Genomic DNA, 27,986 nt, shown 5'->3' with positions numbered 1-27,986 from the left:
ACGTATTTTCATGTCAGCAAAGTTGCCTGCCTCTCAATTTTCAAAAATTAGATATATCTGTGTATGAGAAACTGAATCTTTTGCAATTATTAATAATAAGGCAAATACTCTCCAAATAAACTGAGCATTTATAATGCTATAACATTCATAGACTGGGGTTTCACTTTGCTACGAGAAAAGTACAATCAGTTGTTTAAATAGACAGGTATTGAATGAAAGAAAGTGAGTTCCATCATGGTGCGTTAACCCTTGCGGGACACCAGGTGCCCACCAAAGCTGGACGGGGGAGAGAAAATGCAACGAAAGGCTCATGGGTTGAGATAAGGGCAGGGAGAGATCACTCACCAATTACCGTCATGGGCAAAACAGACTTGACTTGTGGAAGATGAATTTAATTTATTACCAGTCAAATCAGAGTAGGATAATGAGAAATAAAAATTAAGTCTTAAAACACCTTCCCCTCACCCCTCCCTTCTTCCCAGGATCAACTTCACTCCCAATTTTCTCTACCTCCTCCCCCCCTGAGCAGTGCAGAGGGATGAGGAATGCAGGTTGTGGTCAGGTCATCACACGTTGCCCCTGCCACTCCTTTCTCCTTGGGGGAGGACTCCTTACACTCTTCCCCTCCTCCAGCATGGGGTTCCTCCCATAGGAGACAGTCCTCCATTAACTTCTCCAACATGAGTCCTTCCCACAGGCTGCAGTTCTTCACAAACTGCTCCAGCGTGGGTCCCTTCCATGGGGTGCCATCCTTCAGGAACAGACTGCTCCAGTGTGGGTCCCCCCTGGGTCCACAGGTCCTGCCAGGAGCCTGCTCCAGTGCGGGCTTCCCACGGGGTCACAGACTCCTTTGGGCATCCACCAGCTCCGGTGTGGGGTCCTCCATGGGCTGCAGGTGGAGATCTGCTCCACCATGGACCTTCATGGGCTGCAGGGGGAGAGCCTGCCTCACCATGGTCTTCACCACTGGCTGCAGGTGAATCTCTGCTCCGGTGCCTGGAGCACCTCCTCCCCCTCCTTCTTCACTGACCTTGGTGTCTGCAGGGTTGTTTCTCTCACATGTTCTCACTCCTCTCTCGGGCTGCAGTTGCACAGGTTTTTTTTTTTCTCCCTTCTTAAATGTGTTATCCCAGAGGTGCTACCACTGTTGCTGATGGGCTTGGCCTTGGCCAGCGGCAGGTCTGTCTTGGAGCCAGCCAGTATTGGCTCTATCAGACACAGGGGAAGCTTCTAGCAGCTTCTCACAGAAGCCACCCCTGTAGCCCCCCCGCTGCCAAAACTTTGCCACGCAAACCCAATACATCTGTCCAAATTCAGAATTTTGCTTCTACATTTATCAAAAAAGAAATGGTGGAAAAATAACTAGGATTCAAGTCTAAAAGCACTTTTTTCCACCCAAAACCAAGTATTACGTTATTCCTTAAACAAGTCATAGGCTTACCTTCTGTCACAAGCTGCTCGCCTTGAAATTCTTCATCAAATACAGTGTTTCTCAATAAGCTGTTTTCTGGGATTATGTGTTTTTCTACCTCAGGTTTATACATCATAGCTCTGTCGAAGAGATAAAGAAACACGAGTCATTAAATTACACAAAGTATTGGAAACAACAATTTGAAAAGATTTATAAGATTGGTCAGAATCCAGCGCAATTTTAACTTTGTAATTTCTTGAATACACCGAGCTCAAATCTGTGAGCATTCATTTAAAACTGAAATCTTTTCATAAACTTAAAATGGTTAAAGAAATACCTGCTCCATTGCTGCACAGTAAAAGGAACCACTGAAATAATGGTTACCATACACTTGTCTTTCTAAGATACTTGTTCTCTACTGTCAGTCACACCTACCTAGATTTCTGATAAGTACATCAGGCATCTGAGTGATTTTTCATTCACCACAGGAAGCAGGAGAATGCTATTTTGGTCACGAGTGAAAGCCTTCTGAGGGGAAAAATTGACTAGTCAATGGCAGAGTGGCAGCAGGTGCCAGCCAAGAGCAGAAACATGGAGCCAAGGAGCATGACTGCCAACAGGACAGAAAAGACTGGGAGGCACAGGGATATAAATAGTCCTGGGAAAAATGGGAAGCTACAGGACAGTAAGAGGAAACCTGGCACTCAGACAGGGTCAGAGCCATGAAGGTGGAAAGAATGCCTCAGCACTACTAACTCTCAGGTCTAAGCTACTTACCAGGCTGCTGGCTATGTATATTTTTGGAGTGAAGAACTTGAGCCACAAGTTGGCAGACCAGGCAAATTACTCATTTCACATTCCTGCCCCTAAGTCCCAAATCATGTTCTTGTTCTAGCACACAATTACAGAACGGGGTTTGACTGGCTTACAGTAATCAGTCATTTCAAGAAATAAGCATCTCTTTCAAATTGTCAAAGGAGACTTCAGAGAAGCTCCCACCAAGAAACAACCAACTAGACCACCATGTTCAAGAACCAAATGCCATGCCTGCTGACTAATACAATCAGCAACAAATAATTTCACTCACGTACCAATGTCCAGAGTCTCAATAAAAAAAAAAAAATTCCAACGCTACCTATATAGGTGCATCAAGCTTCTTAATGGGTTTTCTGTTGATCAGTAGATCAAAGCTTTTCCCTAAGTATTTTTGTCCTTTGAGAAGGATTCAATGATAGTGCGCATTGCCTCAGACAAAAGAGTTCATACAAAAACCAATAACGAGCACCTTCTAACGTAGCCAAGACAAGCCAATTTTGTGTCAAGAAGGTCACAAATGCAGCTATTCCATGACTGCTTTATTCAAAGTCATACAGTTAAATTCAGCTATGTTTAATACTTTATTTGGATAACAATAAATACAATGACTTTCATAAACTTTCAGGCAATCACATTTAAAAGCAATAGTGAAATACTGCCATTCTGAAATTTTGCACTGAATGATGATCATCAGCACCTTAGTGCTCTGCCTATTCTTAACATTTTGCATTATCACTATACACCGTACACAGCACAAGTCAAAAGTGCCACTTATGTCATTAAAAGCAGAGTATGCCATTTTTGTGCATTTGAGTTATGCAAATTGAAATGCAGAGTAACATAGCCTCTATTTAAGCTCGGTAAGATATATTCCACAAATTTCCTTAGTGTGTTATGAGCATACGTGGATGTTATTTCTCTCACATACACATCTACTCAAACACTGTCTTCATCAACAGAATTCAGGAAACCAAGATGCAAATCTTGTTCAAAACTTAGTACTACTGAATTTCAGTATTACTCCTTTCATGAGCCTTTTCTTTAAAAATTAAAGCTACATACATATTGGAAAGAGAGATACCAAGATAGAACACAACTCTCTTCCAATACAGAAAAGCAAACATTTTCCTCAAAACCCAACACACTCAAATTCAAGAATGAGAAAAGAAAACAAAACCCTTAACTAGGATTGTAGCTACAGTATGTAAACAAAACCATAAATAAACAAACCTAACCCCCAAAGAACCTACTAGATGTAAGACTTACTAGATCTCTCCAGATCATCACTTTTGGTTTGTTCTTCCTATTTCTGGAAGCATGTTAAAACCATACTCCTGGTAGAACACACCTCCAGTTTTAATTTTTTATTAAGTGTCTGTCTCTGTTACAAACATCAAAGTACATCTTACCTGCGATACTGCTGCCTAGAAACTTCGTCTCCACAAAAAAAACATACTGTTGATACCAATGTGTTTGTTTTATGGAAGTTCTTTTCCTTTTCCATGGGATTCCATGTTATAGTAATCACCTAATAAAATAAATAGACAACACACTCAAAAAAAAATCTTATTGTTAATACTAACGTTTGGAATATGAGTCAACAAATTACTGCAATACAAGTGAAACAGGATTTAACATAAGTTAAGTGATATTTTAATAAAGAACTAATCATACGCATTCCCATTGACCCCATTTATTTTAGTTTAAATTAATAAAACTTGCTCAGAATTATACTCACTTCATGTGTTCCTTCTCTTAGTACAAACTTCTCTGGAGATACCATCATTACCTGAGGATCCATAACTGTTTTTGTCCGTAGGTTTGCAAAGCACAGTGCTTTAACATAGGCAGCCCGAGAACCTGTATTTCTTATGCGGAAGGAAGCTTTCCTTAATCTTGCAGGCAATAATCCATCCAGCGTTACCATGTAACTATCTGACAGCTTTTTAACATTTTCTAAAGTTATATTGCTTCTTCCTCCATATCCAGATAACGGTATCTGGGGGTGGGGGGAAACAAAAAAAAAAAATCACCAAAAAAATTGTGCTTCAAATAAAAGAAAACTTCTTACTAAAACTTCTGTACAACTACAGTAAACTATATAAAGAGTTACAGAAAGACAAATGAAAATGCTTAAAATGTGAACTGAAAAGACTTTGCAAGAAATGAAAAAGCCTAAGTTTATTCAAACTCTTTCAAGTTTTATTGAAAATTAATTTAAGGTCGACCTTAACAAGACAAGTTCAGATTTTTTGACACTTCTATAGTTAAAATCTTGGGCTACTTTTAATATAGTACATAAAAATCTTCCTTCTTCCTTCACAAGGGGAAAAAGTGCATGCAAAATTGAGGCTAATGTTCAAACTGTAAAATATAATGCTCACACAATCTTAAAGTAGAGAGATATGCATAGTGTATATCTTGAAAAGTTTCAACTTTTCAATAGAAACAGCTATTCAGTGCTAGATTTAAAATAATTACGAAAAATGTAGAAATGTAAAATTACTAGAAGTTAGGTTGGAACTCTTACAGTAAACTTAATTCCTGGCTGTGATCGAATCCCCAGCTGTTTGATTTCCAGCTTTGCAAAGAAGAAAGTTATTCGAGTAGGTGAAAACATCAAGTATATGTTAGTATCTTCTTTGGGACGGATTTTGAGTTCCCAATTACTAGTTAAGCGTTCTTCTGATCCAAATATATTTTGCAGCTATAAAAAACAGACATCAGAAGTGAGTGACTATAATAGGCAAAACATATAGTAATAAGACTTACTTCACTACTAACCCAAAACTGACTTCTTTCAAGCCTGGATTAACTCAACTGACAATGGCACATATTTAAGGTTGCAATGCTTAATATGCAACAGAAAAGACCAAGTTCAAGATACTTTATATTCCCACAATGAGTATATTGATGCCTCTCAGTTTAGACCACAGAGTTTTTTGCTTTCAATCCACAATATGGTAAGGCTGAACTTAACCAGCACTACAAGAATTCCCTCTCAGATGAAGATTACAGATATCGGATCTGAGGACAAAAGGGGATATGAATGTATGCAGACTATGTAACAAAAAAACCCCTCTAGTTATGGTAATTCCCAAAAGCTAATTCCAGTTTTTCTTTCCTCCCTCCCTCATTTACACTGAGTCCCTTGGAGTGAGGTCTGGAATCCCTCCTGCAAGAAGTGCCACTGACTGTTTACTCCACCAGGTGTTGACTCTGTTGTGCTACAACAGCTTGAAGAGCTGTAAACTGAGCTCCAATTTGCTGCAGCACTGTTATGGGTTTCAGCTCTTTCTAAGGTTGCCAGTGTAGCTTACTACACTGGTAGCTCTGCTACCATGTCCATCTTGGCAGTCTCAGAGCATACGCTCACACAGCCTGCTAGTCAATGACATTTATAAAAGAACAGCCCTTCATTTTCATTACAAACATATCCTGATAGTTGTCATAAATACGAAAGAGAAATTTTCATGACAGTTACCTGAAAGCAGTCTTGATCCTGGCCTCTTATCAACAGTCTTAAATGCTGGGTCACAGATGGAGAGTCATTTCTTAGAGTTAACTTCTGCTGGCTGAAAAGTATGAAGTTTAGTTATATTTTACAGCAAATGTAAATTAACTGCATATGTGTATTCATGGAAACAATAAAAATGGGATAGTCAATCTGAAAGTCATTTCATGAAAAAAAAAAAATCACTTCTTGGTACAACAGAATACGCTAGCTAGAAAGTTACTTCTGTATTCTCAAACTCACACACCTTACAATGTTATACAGCATTACACATCAATCCTCATCCAGCAAAACAACCTCAAAATACATACAGATACAGCTTTTCTGAAGTTCCTGTATTGTGCTTAACAGCCTGAACTTTTAAAGCAAGCAGTAGTTGTGTCAATGCAAAAATTCCTTAAAAAAACAAAACAAAACACAACACTTTAAGACACAGTTATAATTAGATTATCCAGAGCCACTTAGTTATACAGAAACAGAGTCTTGTGAGTAGTCTGGCCCAGGTTCACTGGAACAGTTGTAAAGAACTCAATTAAGGACAACTTTTCCTTTTCGTGTACTTTTCAACATGATAGTACCACAGAAAGTTATGGCCACTTGGCAGCATCAGGCTGACCAAAAAGTAAATTTTTTTCTCTCTGATATATCCTGGCATTGGCCAGGCTTCTGGTACTCAGGTCCTCTGTCAAGGAAGGAAACCTCTCCAGCAAGAAGAGTGAGTGTCTTTGTCATTTTAACAAGACAAAAAACAATCACAGAAGGATGTGACAAGCCCTAATACTAGTAAAAACACAAAAGGAAGAGGAACTATCATGCAGTTAGAATCAAAGAGGAGGATGGCGAGAGGGCAAAGCCTCTTCCCAGTTTTCAGTGGCAGACACTGTTTTGTAATCTGTTGGAACAAAAATTTTAAAAATAATTTCAGCTTCCTAAAAGCAGTGGTGAATCAAAACTATTTTTCAGGAGGAACAGAAAATAAAAAGGTAGCAGCATATAGGGAAGAGAAAGCGATTCCCAAAACACCAAACAGCCAAAACTACTATGTTAGAAATACACTATCTTAACAAAACAGAAAAATAGGAAAACAGCTATCAGAAACGGTTCTTGGCTACAAACATGGATCACTTTTAAACAACTGGGAACATTATTAAATTGCTCAAAAAGTTCAGTATCAAAACAACAGTCAGTTAGTCCCTAAAGTAATACTTACTAGAAGTCCAGAGATCTGCAAAACTTGCAGCCTTTACATACAAAAGAAGCAGAGTATATCTAGAGAATTATGAACAGTTTCACTAAATCATGGAATACTGAAGCTGTAAACTTGAAACTAAAAAAGTTCACACAAGAACTAGTCCGAAGGATAAAGTAATCATAATTAGAGATGCAATGGATTCTCCATCACTAAAAGTTTTAGCATTGGAACACATTAGATTTCAAATAAATTAATTCGGGGAAGTTCAACAGCCTGTGCTATTTGTATGGTCAAGTTACATTACCAGACTGGATTCTTCTAGTCTTAATGGATGAATTGAAGAAAAACAAGCATAGAGATTGATTTCTAGTAAGAGGTAGGTGTCAAAAGAACCAATAGAATTTTTCCATCAAGTAGCTTGGAAAAGATTTTCCACTACATTTCTACTTACATAACACACTAATCTTACAGAATCAGATATTATTCTAACAATAACTAAAAAGTCCTGAAGAACACAAAAAGCTCACACAAGATCACACTCTGTTTCCAAAAATTTCTTGCACAAAAAAAATAATTGTAATATACTGCTGCTCTCACTTGAGTCACAAAACAGCTTAGTTTATCACCTGTAGATTATTAATGTGAATAGGGACAGTAAGGAAGTTTTACTTCGAGTAAGTGCAACATAAAATACTTAACATGATATTCTATATGAACGGCTGCCCAGCTTATACTTACACTGATGCTCCAAGTGTTACTCCTCCCCAGGCAATGAACTGCTTGTTGGAGAGAATGGGGGGGATATCTGAGCAGCCAGCAGCTGTAGACACAGGCCTATTTTCCTCAGACTCCACCTCACCTTTTATCATCACTTCATACTGAGGCCCAGATGGCAGCACAAGGATTTTCAAAGTACTTTAAAAAATAAATAAATAAATGTAAATCCCACCACAGAACAAGATTAGCTGATGAAAACAAGACATAACTAAAAAAACCTACAGATAGGCCTTTTTAAACTACCTTCTTAAGGGGAAAACACAAATACGGTTTTTTATTTTATGACAAAGGCCAGCTTTAGGCATAGCAAAATTTAAATCCTTTAGTTTGTAAATATGCATGTCATACGTACCTCAAGCAACCTTCTGAAGTATTTCATCTGGAAATGGTTCAGATAAGTATTTCAGAGACTATAGCTAGGCAAATTATTTTTTGCACATGCTAACTTCTGCTTATTTCGACAGACTAATTTTGGAAAGAAACAAAGTCTGGCTGTCTCTGTGTACATTAAAGAGATGCCTTTTGAAATACCTGTGAAACTTCAATGAAGTTTTACAAGTGAGAGATACCCAGGAGTGTCAAAATTAAACTCTGAATCCTGTTAACAACTGTAGCGTTCTAAGCCACAAACCCAAGATTTTTTCCTCACTTTGTTTCCTGGGATTGCTGTGAGCAAGAACACTGGGCCCACAGACGAGGAACCAGGCCACCTACAGCTGGCTTTTCATGATACAGTCTCTACCCTATAGGACACAAGCACAGTGCAGATGACTACGGCCTTCTTCAGGCAGAGCAGAGAAATACATGAATGAGAGCATCAGGAGTACAGATTCAAATAATGATGTAGCAAGAAATGGGCTAACACTGAATAGGAAAGCTGGACCTAACCAGCAAAGAAAATAGAGAAGAAACTAAATTAAAAAAAAAAAAAAAGAGGAACCAAGAGGAACCAGGAAAAAGAAAGTGCTGCCTAATTAAGGGGGACAGCAGCCAACAGAGAAATAAAACAAAAGGCTAAAGTACATAGGGAAGGAACTGGAGATCAGAAGTATCTAACCAACGATACAGGGAATGAGAGAAAAACAATCAGAAAAACAAAACAGAAAAAAAAGACTAGAAAAAAAGGCACAGGGCAGGAAGGAAATCAAGCTTTTAAAGAATAGGCTGAAGCATTTGCTATAGCACAGACCCACTTAGAGCCAGAAATGAAACTCAAGAACCTCCACTCTAGCTGTCACTGAATTCCTACGATGCCTACTGACCGAGCCCAGCATCCCATTAGTAGGGAACATGAACTCTTGTTACTGCTTTAGTTAGTCTGGATAGTTAGTTAGTCTTTTGGCAGCACTTGCAAGTGGACTGCAAAGTTTCCAACCCTACTGAATACCTTGAGCCTGTAAAGCAGAGCAGTTATGCATAAAGCTACAGGAAAGCAAAGATTAATCACTTTGTGTGCCTATCCATTAGGATCATACTGTCATTAGCACAGAACTTCTTGTTGTTTAATTTAATGCACTGTGTAGGCCCAGCTAAGCTAGATAGTGAAGCTGAACATCTTTTGGACAGACTCCTTTGTCCATTCTTGCTCTATTCTAGCAGACACTGGAAAACATGTAACAAAAGAGGAAAAGCTGCTCTGGTGAAATGAGTCTGACCCCTGCCATTGCCAAAAAACTCTTACATGATACCAGAATGGTCACTTGAACCAATCAAATCTATTTCGCAGAATGAAGTTTGATAGGTGCTAATGTGCAAAAATATGAATGCTTACATCTGCAAACAGAACATGTACATTAGTGTTGTACAGGATTTACAGCCAAACTTTTATTTTATTATGGCAGCCAAAATTAATGAATACTTTTGATCCTGATCTGTGCTTGATTTTTTTTTCATATGTAAAACAGAAATAACATTTCCCTTGTCTCAGTGAAGAAGAGGGAAGCAACTGAAGGGGCTGCTGAAGAGAAGTATTTTAAAGCTTTGCTGTACTTTAGAAACACGTACCATATAAGGGGCTTCAGAGACTTACTCCATTTATTTACACTAAAGTTTCAGGACATCTGTTGATCTGTGATGGGAAGTATTAGCTACTCATTAAGCTATGCACAGCAAAAGAAGCAGGGAATCTATGGAACAGGTGAATCCTAGCAAAAATCTACTTCATAATAAATGAGGACTCTCACAAAAACAACTGAAGTCAAAGTCTCCCTTACGGGTAAAACCTTCAATTTGTTCATGACCTTAAGGTCAAAAGTAGCTGTTTAAACCAGGCAGCATAAAATCAGTTATGTTACCTTTCTGTGGTCGTTATGTTTTTTGGAAAAAACAGGACAGTCACTTCTCGTTCTTCTCCAGGAAGAAGGAAAAGATCCCCAGGTTCAACAGCAAAGCAGCTATCCTGATTTGATGTCTGAAGGTGGGCAAGGGGAAAAGGGAGGGTTGGTTACTTATTTTAAGGAAGTAAACATTTCTACAACATATAATACAATTCGGTTGTGCATCTGTTGTACATACAGTTCGGACAATTCAAATGCACCTAGCACCTTCAGAACTCTCCCATAACCCTGCACTAGTTAAATTCTTCTGAAAAGTTGGACACTACAGTACAAATACCTCTAAAAGAGGCATCTTAAGACATCAACCGTATATACAACACTGAAGGGGCCACAAAGAGATTGAAAGAATTTTAACAGTAAGTACAACATGGCAATGGTACACCGCTAGTGAAGTAACATCACTAGTCTCAACAATGGTACCAACCATTACTGGTATCAATTAGTACCCAGTATTATCACATTAATGTGGCATTTGTGATACTAGTCATGCATCCTATTTCCATGGCCTGTGCTCTAAGAAATGATGGGCTCACAATCCTCTTTTTTATTTTTTTATTTTAAATGTAAAAGGGGACCGACTGTTCCTTCTGTTGACTTTGTAATGCTAATCTCAAATGTGTCTAGTTACCTTTCAGTCTGGGATCATACTTTCCATGGATTCTCAAGAAAATTAAAGTAAAGAAATCACATATCTGAAAAGAATTCGCTTCATACTTGAGTTCGCAAGATGTCCACCGACAACTAATGCAGCTTTGTTAGAAAATAAAGATGTTTCCCAATGCTAATATTCCTCATTGCTCTAAATGGGCTTTACTCCACTAGCTAATTAACACCTGCTGTACAGCACAGGATTCACTACTTGTACGTATTTGTTATACACTTGGTAAAATCTATTTGTTAAAAATCATAGAAGTACGTTTGTTAAAAAAAATATAACTGAAGCTGAGCCACAAAACTCTCATATGCTTTTTCCAATGATGTGAGCTAATGTCTTTTCTATCTTTCATTCTCTTTATAGAATCATAGAATAGTTTGGGATTGAAGGGACCTTTGAAGGTCATCTAGTCCATCCCCCCTGCAATGAGCAAGGACATCTTCAACTAGATCAGGTTGCTCAGAGCCCCATCCAGCCTGTCGCTGAACACTTCCAAGGATGGGGCATCTACCACCTCTCTGGGCAACCTGTTCCAGTGTTCATCCACCCTCATGGTAAAAAATTTCTTCCTGATATCTAGTCTAAATCTACCCTCTTTTACTTTAAAACCATTACTCCCTGCCCTGTCACAACAGGCCCCGCTAAAAAGTCTGTCCCCTTCTTTCTTATAAGCCCCCTTTAAATACTGAAAGGCTGCTATAAGGTCTCCCCACAGCCTTCTCTTCTCCAGGCTGAACAACCCCAGCTCTTTCAGCCTTTCCTCATAGCAGAGGGGCTCCATCCCTCTGATCACTTTTGTGGCCCTCCCCTCCACCTGCTCCAACAGGTCCATGTCTCTCCTGTGCTAAGGACTCCAGAGCTGGACACAGTGCTCCAGGTGGGGTCTCACCAGAGCAGAGTAGAGGGGCAGAATCACCTCCCTCGACCTGCTGGCCACACTTCTTTTGATGCAGCCCAGGATACGGTTGGCTTTCTGGGCTGCGAGAGCACGTTGCTGGCTCATGTCCAGCTTTTCATCCACCAGTACCCCCAAGTCCTTCTCCTCAGGGCTGCTCTCAATCCCTTCATCCCCCAGCCTGTACTGATACCAGGGATTGCCCCGACCCAAGTGCAGGACCCTGCACTTGTCCTTGTTGAACCTCATGAGGTTCACACAGGCCCACCTCTCCAGCCTGTCCAGGTCCCTCTGGATGGCATCCCATCCCTCAGGTGTGTCAACTGCACCACTCAGCTTGGTGTCATCTGCAAACTTGCTGAGGGTGCACTCGATGCCACTGTCCATGTCACTGATGAAGATACTAAAGAGTACTGGTCCCGATACAGACCCCTGAGGGACACGATTTGTCACCAGTCTCCATCTGGACATTGAGCCATTGACCACTACTCTCTGGATGTGACCATCCAACCAATTCCTCATCCACCAAACAGTCCACCCATCAACTCCATATCTCTCCAATTTAGAGAGAAGGGTGTTGTGGGGGACCGTGTCAAAGGCCTTACAAAAGTCCAGATAGATGACATCTGTAGCTCTTCCCTCATCCACTGATGCAGTCACTCCATCACAGAAAGCCACTAGGTTGGTCAGGCAGGACTTGCCCTTGATGAAGCCATGCTGGCTGTCTCAAATCACCTCCCTGTCCTCCATGTGCCTTAGCATAGTCTCTAGGAGGAGCTATTCCATGGTCTTCCCAGGTCTATAGCAGACACCAGCCACAAGGTTCCCTTTGTTGCCTCTGTCTCGAATTCTTACCCATAAGCTTTGAACCTGCTCATGGCTATTCTTCAGAGGCAGCTCTTCACACTCTGTCCATTTCTTGAGGTAGAGGGCAATGCCTCCACCCCTCCTTCTTCACCTGTTGCTTCTGAACAGCCTGTAGCCATCGATAGCTGCACTCCAGTCATGGGATTCATCCCACCAAGTTTCAGTAATGGCAACTAGGTCGTAGCTTTCTAGCAACACGGTGGCTTCCAACTCCTCCTGTTTGTTGCCCATGCTGTGTGCACTGGTATAGAGGCACTTCAGCTGATCTGTCAGCCGTGTCACCTTCTTTGAGGAACACCCCTTAATTCCTTTGAGGTATTTCACTGGTGTTTCCCTGTTGGCTCCCTCAGGAGCCCCTGGCTCATTTCTCTAAGACTTCAGCTGTGCTCCAGTGTAGCCAGCATGTCTCAGAGCAACAGGCTGAAGGGCCCTCACTAGCAACCTGTCCCTCTAACCTTGTCGTGTCATCCCACAGCTTGTCACAGGCAAGCCTGATATTATCCCTCTCCCCCTTCAAGTCTAGTTTAAAGCTCTGCCAGTGAGCCCCACTAGCTCGTGAGCAAAGACCCTCTTCCCCCTTTGAGAAAGGTGAAACCCATCTGACGCCAGCAGGCCTGGTGCCATGTAGGCGATCCCATTATCAAAAAACCCAAAATTGTGGTGGTGACATCAGCCACAGAGACGTGTATTAATAGACTGGGTCTGTCTGTTTCTTCCAGTGTAACCTGCCTGCAACTGGAAGGATAGAGGAAAAAACAACCTGTGCTCCAGATTCCCTTATGTAAACTTGTAAACCTTTTGTCAAACCACACAGTTAAGCTAAGATCCCAAGGCTCGGCTCTAGTTTCAATACAACATTAAGAGCATAAAACTAACGATTTCAAGAATGAAAAGCCAACCTACCTTAATTTTCAAATATACACCAATGTTTCCAGCATTTTTCAACGGCAGCTGCTGTTTGGCTGTTGAACCCACACGAGTAGACAGACATATTGTCTGGAAAAGTAAAGGGTATATGTATACATACATACATATATATATATATAATAAAATCAAACATTACAAAAGAAGTAGGCTAGGAGAGGCAAACTGTTATTAAAACACGCTTTGTAAATAAATGCAAACCTGTAAGTTCTTTGGAGCATGTATCCTTGCTGTTCCAGCTCTTGCTCGGAGAGGAATACTTTTAATTACACCGCTAGGTCCTGGACTATCCACTTCCACATCAACTCTTGCCAAGAATTCATCCGCTGGACCCAAGGAATCTAGGAACAATTCCATGAGTAACAGAAGCAAACAAGTCTGCCAGCAGCAAACACTGTTCCTATGGATGCCTGTCTCACTTCAGCTACTGTCCAATCTTAACATATTAATGTTCTGGTGATATTAACAGAAACTCCCCCCATTACCCTAGAAACACTTCTTTTTTTTTCTTTTAAATAAAGTCTCACAGGATCTCATTTAAGATTTTTACCTTTCTGTCAAATGTGGCTGAAATTGTCCCTAAAGCAAACAAAAAACCCCTCTTAACATACTAGCCAAACTAGTTGATATATGTACTATTTCCTATTTACTATTTAGGAAGCCAGAAGAACTCAGGTTTCTTCAAATTTCTTATCTACTTTGCAACCAGTGCAATGTTTTCTTAAGTCACGATTTAATTCCCTCAGAAAAGGAGTAAAGCAAATTCCACACATCTTGCAGTAGATAATCGCTTTGTACAGCTTCATACTGAAGTATAAATACCCCTGTTAATATCTAGAAGATTAAGACACAGAAGTATTGCACCTCCTTCAGTTACCAAAACTGAATGCGATACCCAAAATGTTAGGACACAAACCAAAGATGGAATGTTTCACTAGAAATTTGCAGCCTGTTCCTGCAATTCTAACACATGCAATACGTTAAAAGCATACATTAAAAGTCAAATTTGTTTTAGTTGAAATGAAAATCAAATTGCTATACCTGAACAAGAAATTTGTTTCTTAGGTGCATGGAACAGAACCCAAACTGTTAAAGCTTCAGGATCCTGGAAAAGAAATTGGTTGACTCATCTTATGGGGGAGGGAGAGAATTACTGAAGAGAAAAAAAAAAGTAAAACTAGCAACAAAACCTTACTGCTCAAATAGGTAGACTCGCCAAAAATCATCACTGTCAACCCAGATATTCAGAACTGTCATTTCAGACAGCAAGTAACAGGAAGAATCAGTCAACTACAAACTACTCACTTGCCCATCATAGCTTGCATGTATCACATGATTTACAACTGATGGAGCTGCTATCTGAGAAATTGCATCCATCTGAAGTGATTGTTCATTAGAAGGATTAACTGGTTCCTTGGAAAATGTGAAGCAACGCCAAGCTACTGCATTCTGTCAAAGAAATAAAGTATTAAAAGTATTAAATCTCTTATTGTCACTAACAATAATGCTGACAAAGCCGAGAAATACAAGGCAAGTTCTGAATGGTCTAGGTAGTTTGGAAAAAACAGTCAAAGACTAGCCTGTAGTTTCAGTTGGTATGCGATAGTCCAGCAAACTCTCTAAAAATAGTCAGAAACCCTTCTGCAGTAAAAGAAAGAAGACAAGCTGGAACTGGTTAGTTTAAGCCTTTAAGAAGTCTGGCTGTTCAAGACCAAACCTCACTAGTCACCAAGATGACCTGATCCAATCTTAATATAAAAGCAGTCCTTTCTTGTCCCCCCCACACATAAGGAAACAAGACCAGGTCTTCCCACAGCACAAAACAGCAGCCAGCCTAGCCAAAAATCTGAAATCTGCATTGCCACAGAGATGCAGAGGAATATAAGGTAGCCTACAATACAGGATATTACTGTCTAGTGGGAGACAAAGCGAATAGAGTGAAGAGTCCTGTTCTTGCTCCTGCAGAGGGAGAGAGAATATGTTAAACTTGCTACGAAGCAAGTTTGGCTGCTTGTTTGAAGAGTCAGCCGTTCCACTTGAACAGTGGAATACATCTCTATCTTTTCAGAGGGAAGGATTAGGCAACACAACCCTTTTGCTATCTGCTGCCCTGTGCTCTCAAATCAGGCAACACAGAGGCAGCAGTCCATGGCTGGGCTGTAAGAAAAGAAGAAAAAATAAAACAAATAAACTACTAAACAAAGCCCCACACGTATCCAGGAAGCATTTCTGTTGGTACCATTATAGCTGAATCAGATTACCACACTGCAAAAAAAAAAAAATTATTTCCTGACTAACCAAAGATTTCTTGGGATTCTTACATCTAGTGCCCAGGGTATGATTCTTAATGAGGTATAAGTGTTTTGGTATTAAAATTCAGTACCACAAGAAGTTAACTTTCACTTACAGGAAGTTTACTGTACTTACGGCATTAATAATAAGTCTAATTGGCACAAAAGCATGGGTTTTGTTGATAAGTTTTAGGGGAAGAGCCTTCCAACTGCCAGAAGTCAAGTCACCAAAATCCAGATAATCTTTTTTTCCTGTTTCCACCTGGTTTTAAGGCAAAATAGAACTTATAAGGAAGAAAAAACTCCACAACATACTACCATGCAAAAGCACCAGGAAAGTAAGGATGTTATTCACTTATTCTATCCTCTTAATGCTACACTCGCACACAATACACACCTCCTACCGGGGTAGGAGGAGTCTAAGAAACACATTTCCTTTGATATCAAAAGGGGTTACATCTAATCCTCTATCTCCCGTATATTTTGCCTCAAACAATTAAGCCAATCTTAGTGCAATATTTATCCATCAAAACCCAGCACACAACCAAATTATTTTGGCTAATTTAAAATAAAAATAAATTTAAACTATGATTATTGCTAGCAAGTAAGAATTATCAGTTTTAGATAGTTAAAATGTCATTTTAGCAAGTTAAAAGTTAAGAAAATAACTAAGTAGTAGTTAATTTTTTGTTAGCATAAAAACACTTAAGTGTCATGATCTGCAGCAAAATACAGGTTTTATTTGGTACTTCTTCCAATCTCAGGAATATAACAAGACATGCAGAGATATAGCATACGATTTCATTTCAGTTTAAATATGAAGCAAGTTTGAATGAATTATACCATGAAGAACATGGAGAATGATTTTGCCAAACTACATATAAAAAAAACCTACATATAAAAAAAAAGCATTAAAAATTAAACTAAAATTTATGGAAGAAGCATAAAAAAAATTGTATTCATTCATGTGTACTCAACTAGAATATCATTACTTTAAAACATATACTTAGCCCAAAGCAGGTTAACAGACCACCTTAAAATGGAAAAAAATCATTAGCTGTGATTAATGACTGAAAATTTTACTTTTATCAGCAACATCACAGACTATCATGTAATTTGTTCAGTTACCTCCAAAAGCACCGTCAAGCCCATTTCAGCCTGTCCATACTCTTAAATTTAGGCCTACATAAAGCCAGGTTTAGTTCTTAATGTCACACACCATCTCTCACCTTGTTGTTCTTCATGATAAGACACAAGACGAAGTACTATATACATCCACTTACTTTTAATTATAATTAGTCCAAAATAAGAACATACTCTGTACAACCATAAATAAGCTGAAAGTAATAAGAAAGCAAGACAAAGCCTATTTGATGTAAAAAATAAGGAAATCCTTACAATTGGAAATAAATTATTTTTGTTACATTTTAATGCCCAATGGTATGCAACACAGCAGATACTTAAAAAGCATTAGATGTTTAAGATCTCATCCATTCTTTTAATAATGAAAAAGCAATACCTTTTAATTTATTCTTTTCAGACAGTTGCATAATAATTCTTCATTTCCAGCTAGGTGCTTTTCCACAACTAAAACATCCTAGATAGTCATATAAGCTTCTCAAACATTCTCCTATATTCCCTCCCCACTCCAAACATAAGAAATCCTAGGTTTCTTTGAGGAACAACCTTGCATTCCTATTCTTTTCCAGTGTCATTCAACTATTCATAAAACTCCAGCAAAAAAAAAAAAAAGGAAAAAGAAAACACAATAAGCAGCTACTTACTTCTAAATGAGGATTTTCAGCGACTGCTGTCAGAACTACCCTACTTGCCAAAGCTTCTGCCTGAACAATTGTCTCGGCATCTGCAGAAACTGGCCAAGATGAAACATTGAGAATACACTGAAAGATCCCCGAATGACAAGGTAAGAAAAGTATTTTCACATCATTGGTAGAATAGGATCCTACGATGGTTTTGTTCTTGAAAACCAGACATTGATATTTCACGGGATCCATCTGAAAAACAAAATATCTGTCATTTTCAACAGGCCTCTTGCCAGAGGACAGCGTCTTTCAAAATACCACATTTATCTGGCACCACTGCTCAACACAGACATTTTGTATATGTTTTTGCTCAATATTAATTATTGCATCTTCATATTCATGTCCCGCTGCCATCTCACTCAACTGTAGGCATTTTCTTTTAATTTAAAGAGTTAGATAAGTCAGCCCAAAAGTTGCTAGGGTTTCTTTCCAGCACCTAGTGTAATACTAACACTGGGATTATAGTATTTATTATATTTGAAAGTAAATTCATAACTAAAACACTGATTTTTGACAAAGAACAGCAGCAACATAAACAAAGCCAATTCAGCTTGGTACTTTCTGCCATCAAACATTCATCATTCAGGGAAGGTCATGGAGCAGATCATCTAGAATGCCATTACACAGCATGTGTGGGACAAGTGGGGGATCAGGCCCAGCCAGCATGGGTTTATGAAAGGGAGACCCTGTTTCACTAACCTGGTCTCCTTCTATGACAAGGTGACCCACTTAGTGGATGAGGGGAAGCCTGTGGATGTTGTCTACTTGGACTTTAGTAAGGCCTTTGACACTGTCTCCCACAGCATTCTCCTGGAGAAGCTGGCTGTTCATGGCTTGGATGGGTGCACTCTGCGCTGGGTTAAAAACTGGCTGGATGGCCGAGCCCAGAGTGGTGGTGAATGGAGTCAAATCCAGTTGGCGGCCGGTCATGAGGGTGTTCCCCAGGGCTCAGTGCTGGGGCCGGTCCTGTTCAATATCTTCATTGATGATCTGGACGAGGGGATGGAGTGCACCCTCAGTAAGTTTGCAGATGACACCAAGTTGGGTGGGAGTGTCGATCTGCTGGAGGGTAGGAAGGCCCTACAGAGGGACCTGAACAGGCTGGATCGATGGGCCGGGGCCAATTGTCTGAGGTTCAACAAGGCTCAGTGCCAGGTCCTGCACTTGGGTCACAACAACCCCATGCAACACCACAGGCTGGGGGAGGAGTGGCTGGAGAGCTGCCTGGCTGAAAAGGACCTGGGGGTGTTGGTTGACAGCCACCTGAACATGAGCCAGCAGTGTGCTCAGGTGGCCAAGAGGGCAATGGCATCCTGGCCTGTATCAAGAATAGTGTGGCCAGCAGGACCAGGGAGGTGATAGTGCCCCTGTACTCGGCATTGGTGAGGCCGCACTTCGAGTACTGTGTTCAGTTTTGGGCCCCTCACTACAAGAAGGACATCGAAGTACTAGAGTGTGTCCAAAGGAGGGCAACAAAGCTGCTGAGGGGTCTAGAGAACAAGCCTTATGAGGAGCGGCTGAGGGAGCTGGGGTTGTTTAATTTGGAGAAGAGGAGGCTGAGGGGAGACCTTATTGCTCTGTACCTGAAAGGAGGTTGTAGCAAGGCAGGGGTTGGTCTCTTCTCCCAAGTAACAAGCGATAGGACAAGAGGAAATGGCCTCAAGCTGTGCCAGGGGAGGTTTAGGTTGGATATTAGGAAAAACTTCTTCACCGAAAGGGTTATCAAGCATTGGAACAGGCTGCCCACGGAAGTGATTGAGTCTCCATCCCTGGAGGTATTTAAAAGACGTGTAGATGTTGTGCTTACGGACACAGTTTAGTGGTGGACTTGGCAGTGATAGGTTAATGGTTGGACTCGATGACCTTAAGGGTCTTTTCAAACCTTAACGATTCTATGATTCTATGAAAGATGGGAGGAAGAGGTATAGTGGAAGAGTAATAGAAAGGTCAGTGGATGGTGGTCACCAGTAAATCCTAGTACAGATGCCTTAAAGCTTCTGTTGTGAACATACTCATAGATAGCCTTCGAGCAGAAGCAACAGACCACAAGTCATACTCAGTGTATCTCAGAGTTAACTTGACTGAAAAAAAATGGTTTTTAATTATATTGTGCCGCAAACAAATTAAATGTATATATTTATTCATGGCAACAACTGTAAATGGGACTGTCAACTGTAAAGTAATTTCATGAAAAAAATCACCTCCTGGTACACAGAATCTCAGGTTTGAAGAGCTGCATAAGAGCCCCATGATACTGAGTGACTAGAAAAATATGTAAGAAATCTTAACTCTCATATACACATGTATATATACACACAAACACAGAATTGTGGTTTGGTGGTTTTTAAAGAGGCAATATTCAGAGAAAGCAAGAGCAAAACCAGAAGTCATACTCCTGAAAACACACATGCTACATCTGCTGGAAACATATACCTATGGAGGGATATAATAGGATAAGACTTACAGGCAACAATATATAAAGTGAATTATTGTCCATTATTTCTCCGTAATAAGGACCATCAAACAAAACCAGCAAGAAACAGATTAAAAAAAAAAAAAAGGAAAAAAAGCAGTAGTGCATAGAATCCACAACTGAACCAAACCGAACTGTGGACAACACTACCCAATTTCAAAAGATTAACTAGATACAGAGCAGTCTACGGAAAACTAAGAAGAACAGAAATAACATCTAGCTCAAAAGTTCCCAAGCGTCAAAACACCAGAAGCTCAGAGTATACTATGCTTGTTCTGTTGTTATATTCTTTTCTACTAAGAGTATTCATCAATAAAGGAAATTGAAGTATACTGACGGACCTTTAATCTAACTCATTCTCATGTTCTTGAGATCTTTTACCTCTGGAACAATTACTATGATGACAGAATTAGATAGAATTTAACAAAATTAAAGCGCAAGATGCCCAGTCTATGGCCTGCAAGCTACATAACCCACAGAACAACCCAGCTAGCTTGAAGCCTGCTCCAAATATTTCTCATTCTCCGTCATACAAGATCTCCTGATTGCAAGAAAAATGGGAGCAAACTGCACAAAATATTTTAGAAGTAACAGTCCTCAGTGTGGATGCTTTCTTTTCTAGGGCTGACTTTTCTTGCATACAAAGGTGGGAATGAATAAGCAGTAAATTCAAACCTACCACACTTTACACACGCAAAACAATTCTGCAAGTCAGTCCCATCATGTGGCATTTACCTCTCTATGCCTACTTGTTGGAATAAGTCAGGTGGCCTGGCTGAAAGAGCGTAGCACTGCTTTTGTGCATATTAACTATAAAATGGGAAAAAACTACAAATCTGTACAGAGGGCTCTAATTTTACATATGACATCTGGTAATATTAGAGGCATTATTCCTATAGCTTTATTAAAAAAATCTCTTACCTTTTCCCCGTTAACTGAAACACTGAGTACTCCAATGCTGACCTGCAACCACCGATCAGTTGGATTAAAAATGCTAAGAACCGTCTGTGATGCAATCCCCACGCAACAGGCATTAGGGAACTTCAGTTCTTCTGGTACTTTTACATGTCCTTTGGAAGAAAATATGCTCCTGTTAGTTCCAAGTACCCAGAAGCAAATCAGTACTCAGGCTGCCACCATGTCACGTTTATAAACTCATTTGACTAATGCTTCGTTATGGCAAGGAAACGTTTGACTCCTACAGTTTTCATAAGAATGTTTTCCACAAGCCTGATTGATACTCAGAATTTCAATCGTTTCTAATTTGCATCTTACTTGGAGTTCTCCCATCCTGAGCAAAAATACTTATGGAAATAGCACATCCCATGCAGACACTAACCTTTGAAGTGTGTATATATATACACACCTTATATAAAATACTCAGTGTTCTCAATTTAATCAGTACTAGCCCAACTCAGAAAATGTGAATCTCAGTATCACATCATCTTTAGAACATTTACACCAACCAAAAGGAAGATCTGTTTTTACCAGAGTATAACTGTTACCTAAAAAGGTGTTCAGGCATATTTTGCTACAGAAAATACTGAGTATTCCTAGGGTAGATTTTTGCTGTAGAAGTGTGGTCATCAAAAGTTATCACCAAATCAAAAAGAAATCCTACTTCAAATAATTTACTTCCAGGAAGTCGTTACTTCTAAAATGTTCAAAATTTTGCTTTCAGAGAAATTGCAAAATTATAATGACAACTTGAAACTCAAATGGAGGGAAGAGTTCTCTGGCACACCGAGGATCAATCTTCATTGCATCCAGAAATCCACTAATGAGTACTCGTGTCAAATTAAAAATTTGACTTCTCAGTTAGGGACACACATAATCACCTGAAGCAGTTTTAGTTACTTCAGCAACAAGCTTTATTTTAAAGCCACACACTCTTATTCCACTCCAAAAAAGAAAATTTAGCACAAGTGTGAAGGCGAAAATATACACCAAGACTAGCATCACTGGAAATTAAGTTCAAAAACTCAAGTTTGCCAGAGATCAAGTTTAAACTACACAGACATTCAGAATTCAAAAACATGTACAGAACCCTAGAAATTATGTATATTAGAAGCAGGCAAAGAGTAAGTTTATTCAAATTTTACTATTTTAAAATGCACTCACAAGATCAATGATTAAGAACAATCGATAAACAGAAAATAATCTATAAACTGTCATAAATTCAAACCTTTAACCCACTAGCTTGTCCTTTCGTCTGAAAGAATTAGCCAGAAGAAAGTATAGCAAAAAACAACTAAAGAGATCATAGGTTAAAAGAAGGCTTTAAAATGAAACACTAATTTGTATTGCTTAGGTTTAGACCTAAGTCAAGATACAGAGAAATAGCAGAAAGTACAGAAGGCACTTGGCAGCTTGTCCTGCCCCTTCATAACCAGAAAACAGCTTAAGCCCTCCACTCTCGTCCTCAGATTTTTTGGCTTAACCGACTGTTAACACCAAGTTAAGCTGGCGCCAGAAATGTCATCTACTTTCCAGATAAAATACAACTGAATTTCCAGAGCATGACTTGTCTTGCCTAGCAGGAACTGCAGCTAGGATTTCTCTTCCTCCTATGAAAGACAGTTCTAGATCCTTTAAACAAACACAAAACCACTGAATGCTGAAGAAGAATGCTGAAATTCTTCTAGATTATGAAAAATTTCTTTTAAGACCATTAGGGAGACTGTAAGAATAGACACTGAATTCAGAAAACATCACTAAATAAGGAAAATTAGTAATACCTTTTTTTTTAAATGAACAAAGCTTGCATAAAGAATAATTGTGGTTACACTTAGTAGTCATCTTAATTTAATTTACTATTATATTAGCATCATCATTATTGCCATTCTTACCCACAGCTGTATTTTAAACACACTCTGAAAAACACTTACCAATACCAGGTGACTTTGCCAACTCCCACTCGTTTCTACCAGCTCCAAGAGATTGTCCAGTGCATGATTTTATATTTAAGATATTCTTGTTCCAGGAAGCAGAGTGTGGATTACAAAGTGAAGCTGCACCCAAATTGCCTGGACCAATATTTGGACCTAAAGGAACTCCTACCATTAGTGGATTCTCAACATGGCCTGCTGGGATACCGGAACAAGGAAGCCCTGCTGGAAGACCAAAACCTGCAGAGCTGCAGCCATGAAGCTGAGACAAAACTGTATTTTCACTAGATGGTAAATTTCCCAGATGCTGTTGTGCAAATGGAGTCCTTGCAAGAGAACATCCTGTAAGCAACGTGGGAACAGAAGAAGAAGTTGCTTGACTCTCAGAGGTAGTGACATGGGATTTAAGGCTTGAAATAGGAACGTACTGTTCACCACATGAGTTTTGATTGAATGGCATATAAGTGCTTAAACCAGGATATACGGGTAATACATTCAAAGACGGTAATCCTTGTCTCTGTGCTTTGCTTGTTTGATCCTGCCATACTTCTTGTGCATCAACATTAACAGAAAGTGGCTGAAAGATGCAGAATTTACTTGGTAAAGCTGATTTAACATGGTCTAGTTCTTTATGATTTGCTGCTACATTTGAAGGAATAGATGCAAGCTGCTTTTCATTCTTCTGAACACAGTCTTTGGACAGTTCTTGACCCAGTACATCATCAAGCTTTCTTTTAAGACCTGCAAGTTCATTTTCTTCTGATTTCTGGTCAATACTAAGCAGTGCTTCTTTTCCACTTCTTTGACAAGAGTGGTCTTCCAGATTTTCATTTGTATGTTCCTGCGAAGGAGTTGGGCTGGCTCGAATTATTGTTGTGCTCAGTTCACTAGCATTTTCACTCTAGTAAACAAATACAATATGCAACATTACAAATTTTAGAAAAGCATAAAACAAGACAGACCTTAATACTGGTCTTGCCATCCAGTATAAAAAAATCAAGTTTGTCAAGTCTTGTCTGAAGTTTTGCTTTTGTAACATCTGTGGCTCCTCACCTTGAAAAGGAAAACCTGCAACTTCAATCTGTTTGCTAAGCCACATTGTAGGTAGGTGTACTGGGTCTGGCTGGGATAGAGCTAGTTTTGTTCATAGTAGCCCCTATGGTGCTGTATTTTTAGATTTGTGACCAAACCAATCTTGATAACACACCAGCGTTTTAGCTATCACCGAGCAGTGCTTGCGCAGTGTCAAGGCCTTCTCCATTTCTCACTCTGCCACTCCAGAGAGTAGGCTGGGGGTGGGCAAGAGGTAAGGAGGGGATGCGGTCAGGACAGCTGACCCCAACTGACCAAAGAGAGAATCCATACCATGTAATATCATGCTCAGCAATAAAACTGGGAGGGAATTTTCCCAAAGTAGCTGTTGCTTGGAGACTGGCTGGGCATTGGTCTGCTGGTAGTGAGTGACTGCTTTTGCATCACTTTCTCCCCCCTCTCCTCCCCTTTTAGTTATTAAACTGTCTTTATCTCAACCCACCAGTCCCCCACCCCACCCTTTTACCCTTCCAATTCTCTCCTCCATCCCGCTGTGGGGTTGTGGGCAAGCGATTGGGGCGGGGGGGGGAGGATCAGCCACCAGCTGAGGTCAATGCACCACACTAGACGTTAACACCAGAAGAATGCTCTGTTCTCTGAAGTTACCACCAACTAAGAGAGCTTCCACAGATCCAAAAATGTTTGACTCTCTACGATTTTATAAAGCCGTTCTGTGGGAATAACTGTACTATGAAAAAAACTTAATAGAGCAGATTCCTAAACTCACTGACAGGTTCACAGACATTACTATTCTAAAAAAAGAGACCTGCAGTGAATTTTCTCATTTATTGTATTTGGATCCAATACCACGAAGATTTTCATGTTTAAAAATGCATGAATCATAAAATCATAGTATCATTTAGGTTGGAAAAGATCTTTAAGGTCACTGGCTCCAACTGTTAACCTAGCACTGCCAAGTCCACCACTAAACCATGTCCCTAAGCACCACATCTACCCGTCTTTTAAATATCTCCAGGGATGAGGACTCAACCACTTCCCTGGGCAGCCTGTTCCAATGCCTGACTGCCCTTTCAGTGAAGAAGTTTTTCCTAATATCCAACCTAAACCTCCCCTGGCGCAACTTGAGGCCATTTCCTCTCATCCTATTGCTTGTTACTTGGGAAAAGAGATGGACCCCCACCTTACTACAACCTCCTTTCAGGTAGCTGTAGAGAGCGATAAGGTCTCCCCTCAACAATAGAGAACAATAAAGTAGCTGTTCAGATTGTTGTAGAAAAGTAAGCTGCAAGTTACAATCCTTTAAAAAGGGGATTCAGGGCAGCTGCCTGAGGTGAGATGGCTCACCAGGCCAAATCAACCAAACAAGAAATTTAAAAAATCACGCCCCTTTGACAACCTGACCCTAGTGTTAAAGGGAGAGGGCACCATTGGTTAAACAGACTGTGCAATAGGAAGCATTCAGGTCTGAAGATAACACCAATACAAACATTCTTGTTGTCTGTAAGAAGCTTCAGGCAAGGGACATGAAAGTGGCTCTTAACAAGTACAAATGAGATTAAGATCTCTCTGTCTCCCTCTCTCTGTTCTCTCTCTCTCTCTCTCTCAGATTACTAACCTAAAGGAATAAATTAACACTGCAGCCTTATAAATGGGACTTATAAATGTACTCATAATATAGATGTAAAACTTTGGCAAAGTATTTGAGGATCTCCTTCCCAAACTACCCTGGGGAACAAAGACAACTCAAACAATAACATCTCTTCAAGACAGAGGAGCAAACTAGTATGCAGCCAGTTACACCAAAGCATCAAGAGCCACCCGTTTGCATGAGATGACAGGAATCTAGAACCATAGGCATTTCAAACATGAAATAGACCCAAGAGCTGATGCTATGCCAGCACTGACTGCAAGCAAATACACATTTAAATTTGCCCTTGGGTTCCTTCCTACAGGACTGTGATTCCCACTGCAAACATCGAGATGGAAAAGAACAGATACTCCCTGTGTAACTTGAGGAACTAGACCTAGAACAAAATGGGCTATAGGCCAGAACATATGCTTCCTTCTTCCTGACGCTTTCAGCATGAAGGAACATTGCTGCTGGTGTTCCTATAGGAAGAAGAGAAGGCTTCACCAAGCTTTCACTAGCCACCAGTTCTGAAAGCCTCACCCTCTGCACGTGAACAAAAAAACCCCATAGTAGAGAGCATTTCTATTTCCTGTGTTAGAGAAACCCACAACTGATAAAGATATTACAAAATAAATGTAACCACTCAGATTTACACCGATATGGATGCAGTCAGAGAGGTTCTCCAGCTTTTGTTTGTTTGTTTTTTAAAGTTCCATCCACACTTCCACACACTTGGGAAGAGGGGGGGCACAACAAAGATTCCAGATCCCAAAGAACCCATGGCTTTAGATAAAAGAATGCCAATTATCTTCATCAGCATAAGATTACAAGTCTGAACAAAAGTTTCACTTTCAGAGTACACTCTTTGCTCCATAAGAACAGTCAGAATGACTGTCAGAGGTAGAAAATGAAATCCTTCAGTCCTGAAAAAAGAAGTTAAGGCTGAAATATGTATTTATAAACATTACTCCAGAGGGAAAAAAAAAAAAAAAAAAAAGGAAAATATTCTCCTAACAGCTGAAGCTGAATAGAAAGGGAGCCTCAGGGGTGTTGAAAGCAGATATAGATCCTACAAACTATTACCAGAATACTGCACTGCATTCCAAGAACAGAATGATTTAACAAGCAATTGGGGGGGGGGGGGCAGGGGGGGGAAAATCAAAGGGGAAAAATACACCAACTCTAACTTTTTTCAAAAGTTAGTAGTTCTTTGAATGTTTTACCATGTTTATATTCATTAGGGTTTCTGCATTTAACACAATCTATTTCAGAATTTAAATTTCTAAAACTCAGAAGTGGGGGAGAAGCAGAATACCTTTTCCCTATGCACAGCATGTCCTAAACTGTTCCGAAACCCTTAAAGCTTTTCTAATTTAGAATTATTTTGACCATTTAAGGGTTTGGTGGCAAGGAAGAGGTGTTGTCTTGTGTATTTGTTTTAAAGAAAGGGAATTAATACATATTTATAGTTCAAGATTTTCTTACCCAGTATATCTCCGGATTATGTATTACAGCTGTGTTCTTAAGGGTACTGTCAGATGCAGAGACATATGTTAATCTGCTCATGCTAGGACTTGAGTAAACTGACTGAGGTAGTACACTCTCTTTGCAAGAAGATTCCTGATAATGCAACGTGCAAGTAAAGTCAGTTTCAGACCTAAAAAACAGATTCAAAGTATGTCAGTATTAGAATACATTTCCAATGCTGCCCCCAAGAAAATCAATGCTACACATTAGCTATACTATTCTAAAAATCAACTTACTTAGCCATTCTGTTTAGTCCACTCAGTGGAAATGAGAAATCAGCTCTCAATTAACCTGTACAAGTTCTGGCTTTGATGTACATAAAACTCATTAGATATAAATCCATAAGGCAAAGCAGAGTTCGACAACCGAACTCAGATGCTAAGGTCACAGAAACAACACAACAATTTACTAAAATAAAAAAGGTGAATCAATATACTTGTATCTAACTAGATGGAAGAATGTCAAATTAAATCATTCAACATCCCAGGCATCACGCATTGGTATTTCCTATTCATTGCTGATACTCTCTTCATTTCACACACCTGAAAACAGGGGTTCTCTCATGGCTTTGGCAAACAAGAAGAGATAACGTGAAAACAATTAAAGTCACTGACAATTTTAACTGGAAATCCTAATGTCTATATAACACACTTGCAAAAATACACATACTTCTGCACATTTTAACTTCTGAGAAATGCCAGACAGTCTCTAATTCTAATATCACGTACAACACACTATCTGTAGTTAAATATCAAACAGTGAACTTAAAAGTTAAGGCAAAGAAATGAGTTGTCTCCTCTTTTTATGAAATGTATATAGCCATTGGCTACTGGCCACATTTATAAGTTTAAGACTACACAATCAACTTAGTTGTAATCTTACAGTTTATGTAACACTTACTGTTACGGGAGCTT

General features: G+C 39.6%; 1 protein-coding gene across 1 annotated transcript in view; it reads right to left on the bottom strand.

The window, feature by feature from the left end:
* Positions 1-27,986, bottom strand: part of CEP192 (centrosomal protein 192) — a 74,559-nt gene that overhangs the window by 24,130 nt on the left and 22,443 nt on the right. The window contains exons 16-31 of the mRNA XM_082327231.1: positions 27,031-27,202; positions 22,863-23,763; positions 20,896-21,044; positions 17,463-17,693; positions 15,815-15,940; positions 14,693-14,836; positions 14,429-14,492; positions 13,589-13,728; positions 13,367-13,459; positions 10,005-10,120; positions 7,672-7,848; positions 5,712-5,802; positions 4,758-4,934; positions 3,966-4,226; positions 3,637-3,755; positions 1,442-1,551 (exon numbers count right to left, since the gene is read on the bottom strand). Coding sequence (XP_082183357.1) covers positions 1,442-1,551; positions 3,637-3,755; positions 3,966-4,226; positions 4,758-4,934; positions 5,712-5,802; positions 7,672-7,848; positions 10,005-10,120; positions 13,367-13,459; positions 13,589-13,728; positions 14,429-14,492; positions 14,693-14,836; positions 15,815-15,940; positions 17,463-17,693; positions 20,896-21,044; positions 22,863-23,763; positions 27,031-27,202 — 3,071 coding nt within the window. The remainder of the gene's footprint in view (positions 1-1,441; positions 1,552-3,636; positions 3,756-3,965; positions 4,227-4,757; positions 4,935-5,711; positions 5,803-7,671; positions 7,849-10,004; positions 10,121-13,366; positions 13,460-13,588; positions 13,729-14,428; positions 14,493-14,692; positions 14,837-15,814; positions 15,941-17,462; positions 17,694-20,895; positions 21,045-22,862; positions 23,764-27,030; positions 27,203-27,986) is intronic.

This window comes from Platalea leucorodia (assembly GCF_965183815.1).
Source record: "Platalea leucorodia genome assembly, chromosome: 1".
In the NCBI taxonomy this organism is placed as follows: domain Eukaryota; kingdom Metazoa; phylum Chordata; class Aves; order Pelecaniformes; family Threskiornithidae; genus Platalea; species Platalea leucorodia.
Note: the sequence above shows the minus strand (reverse complement) of the source record. Positions and strands in the feature narration are given on the sequence as shown.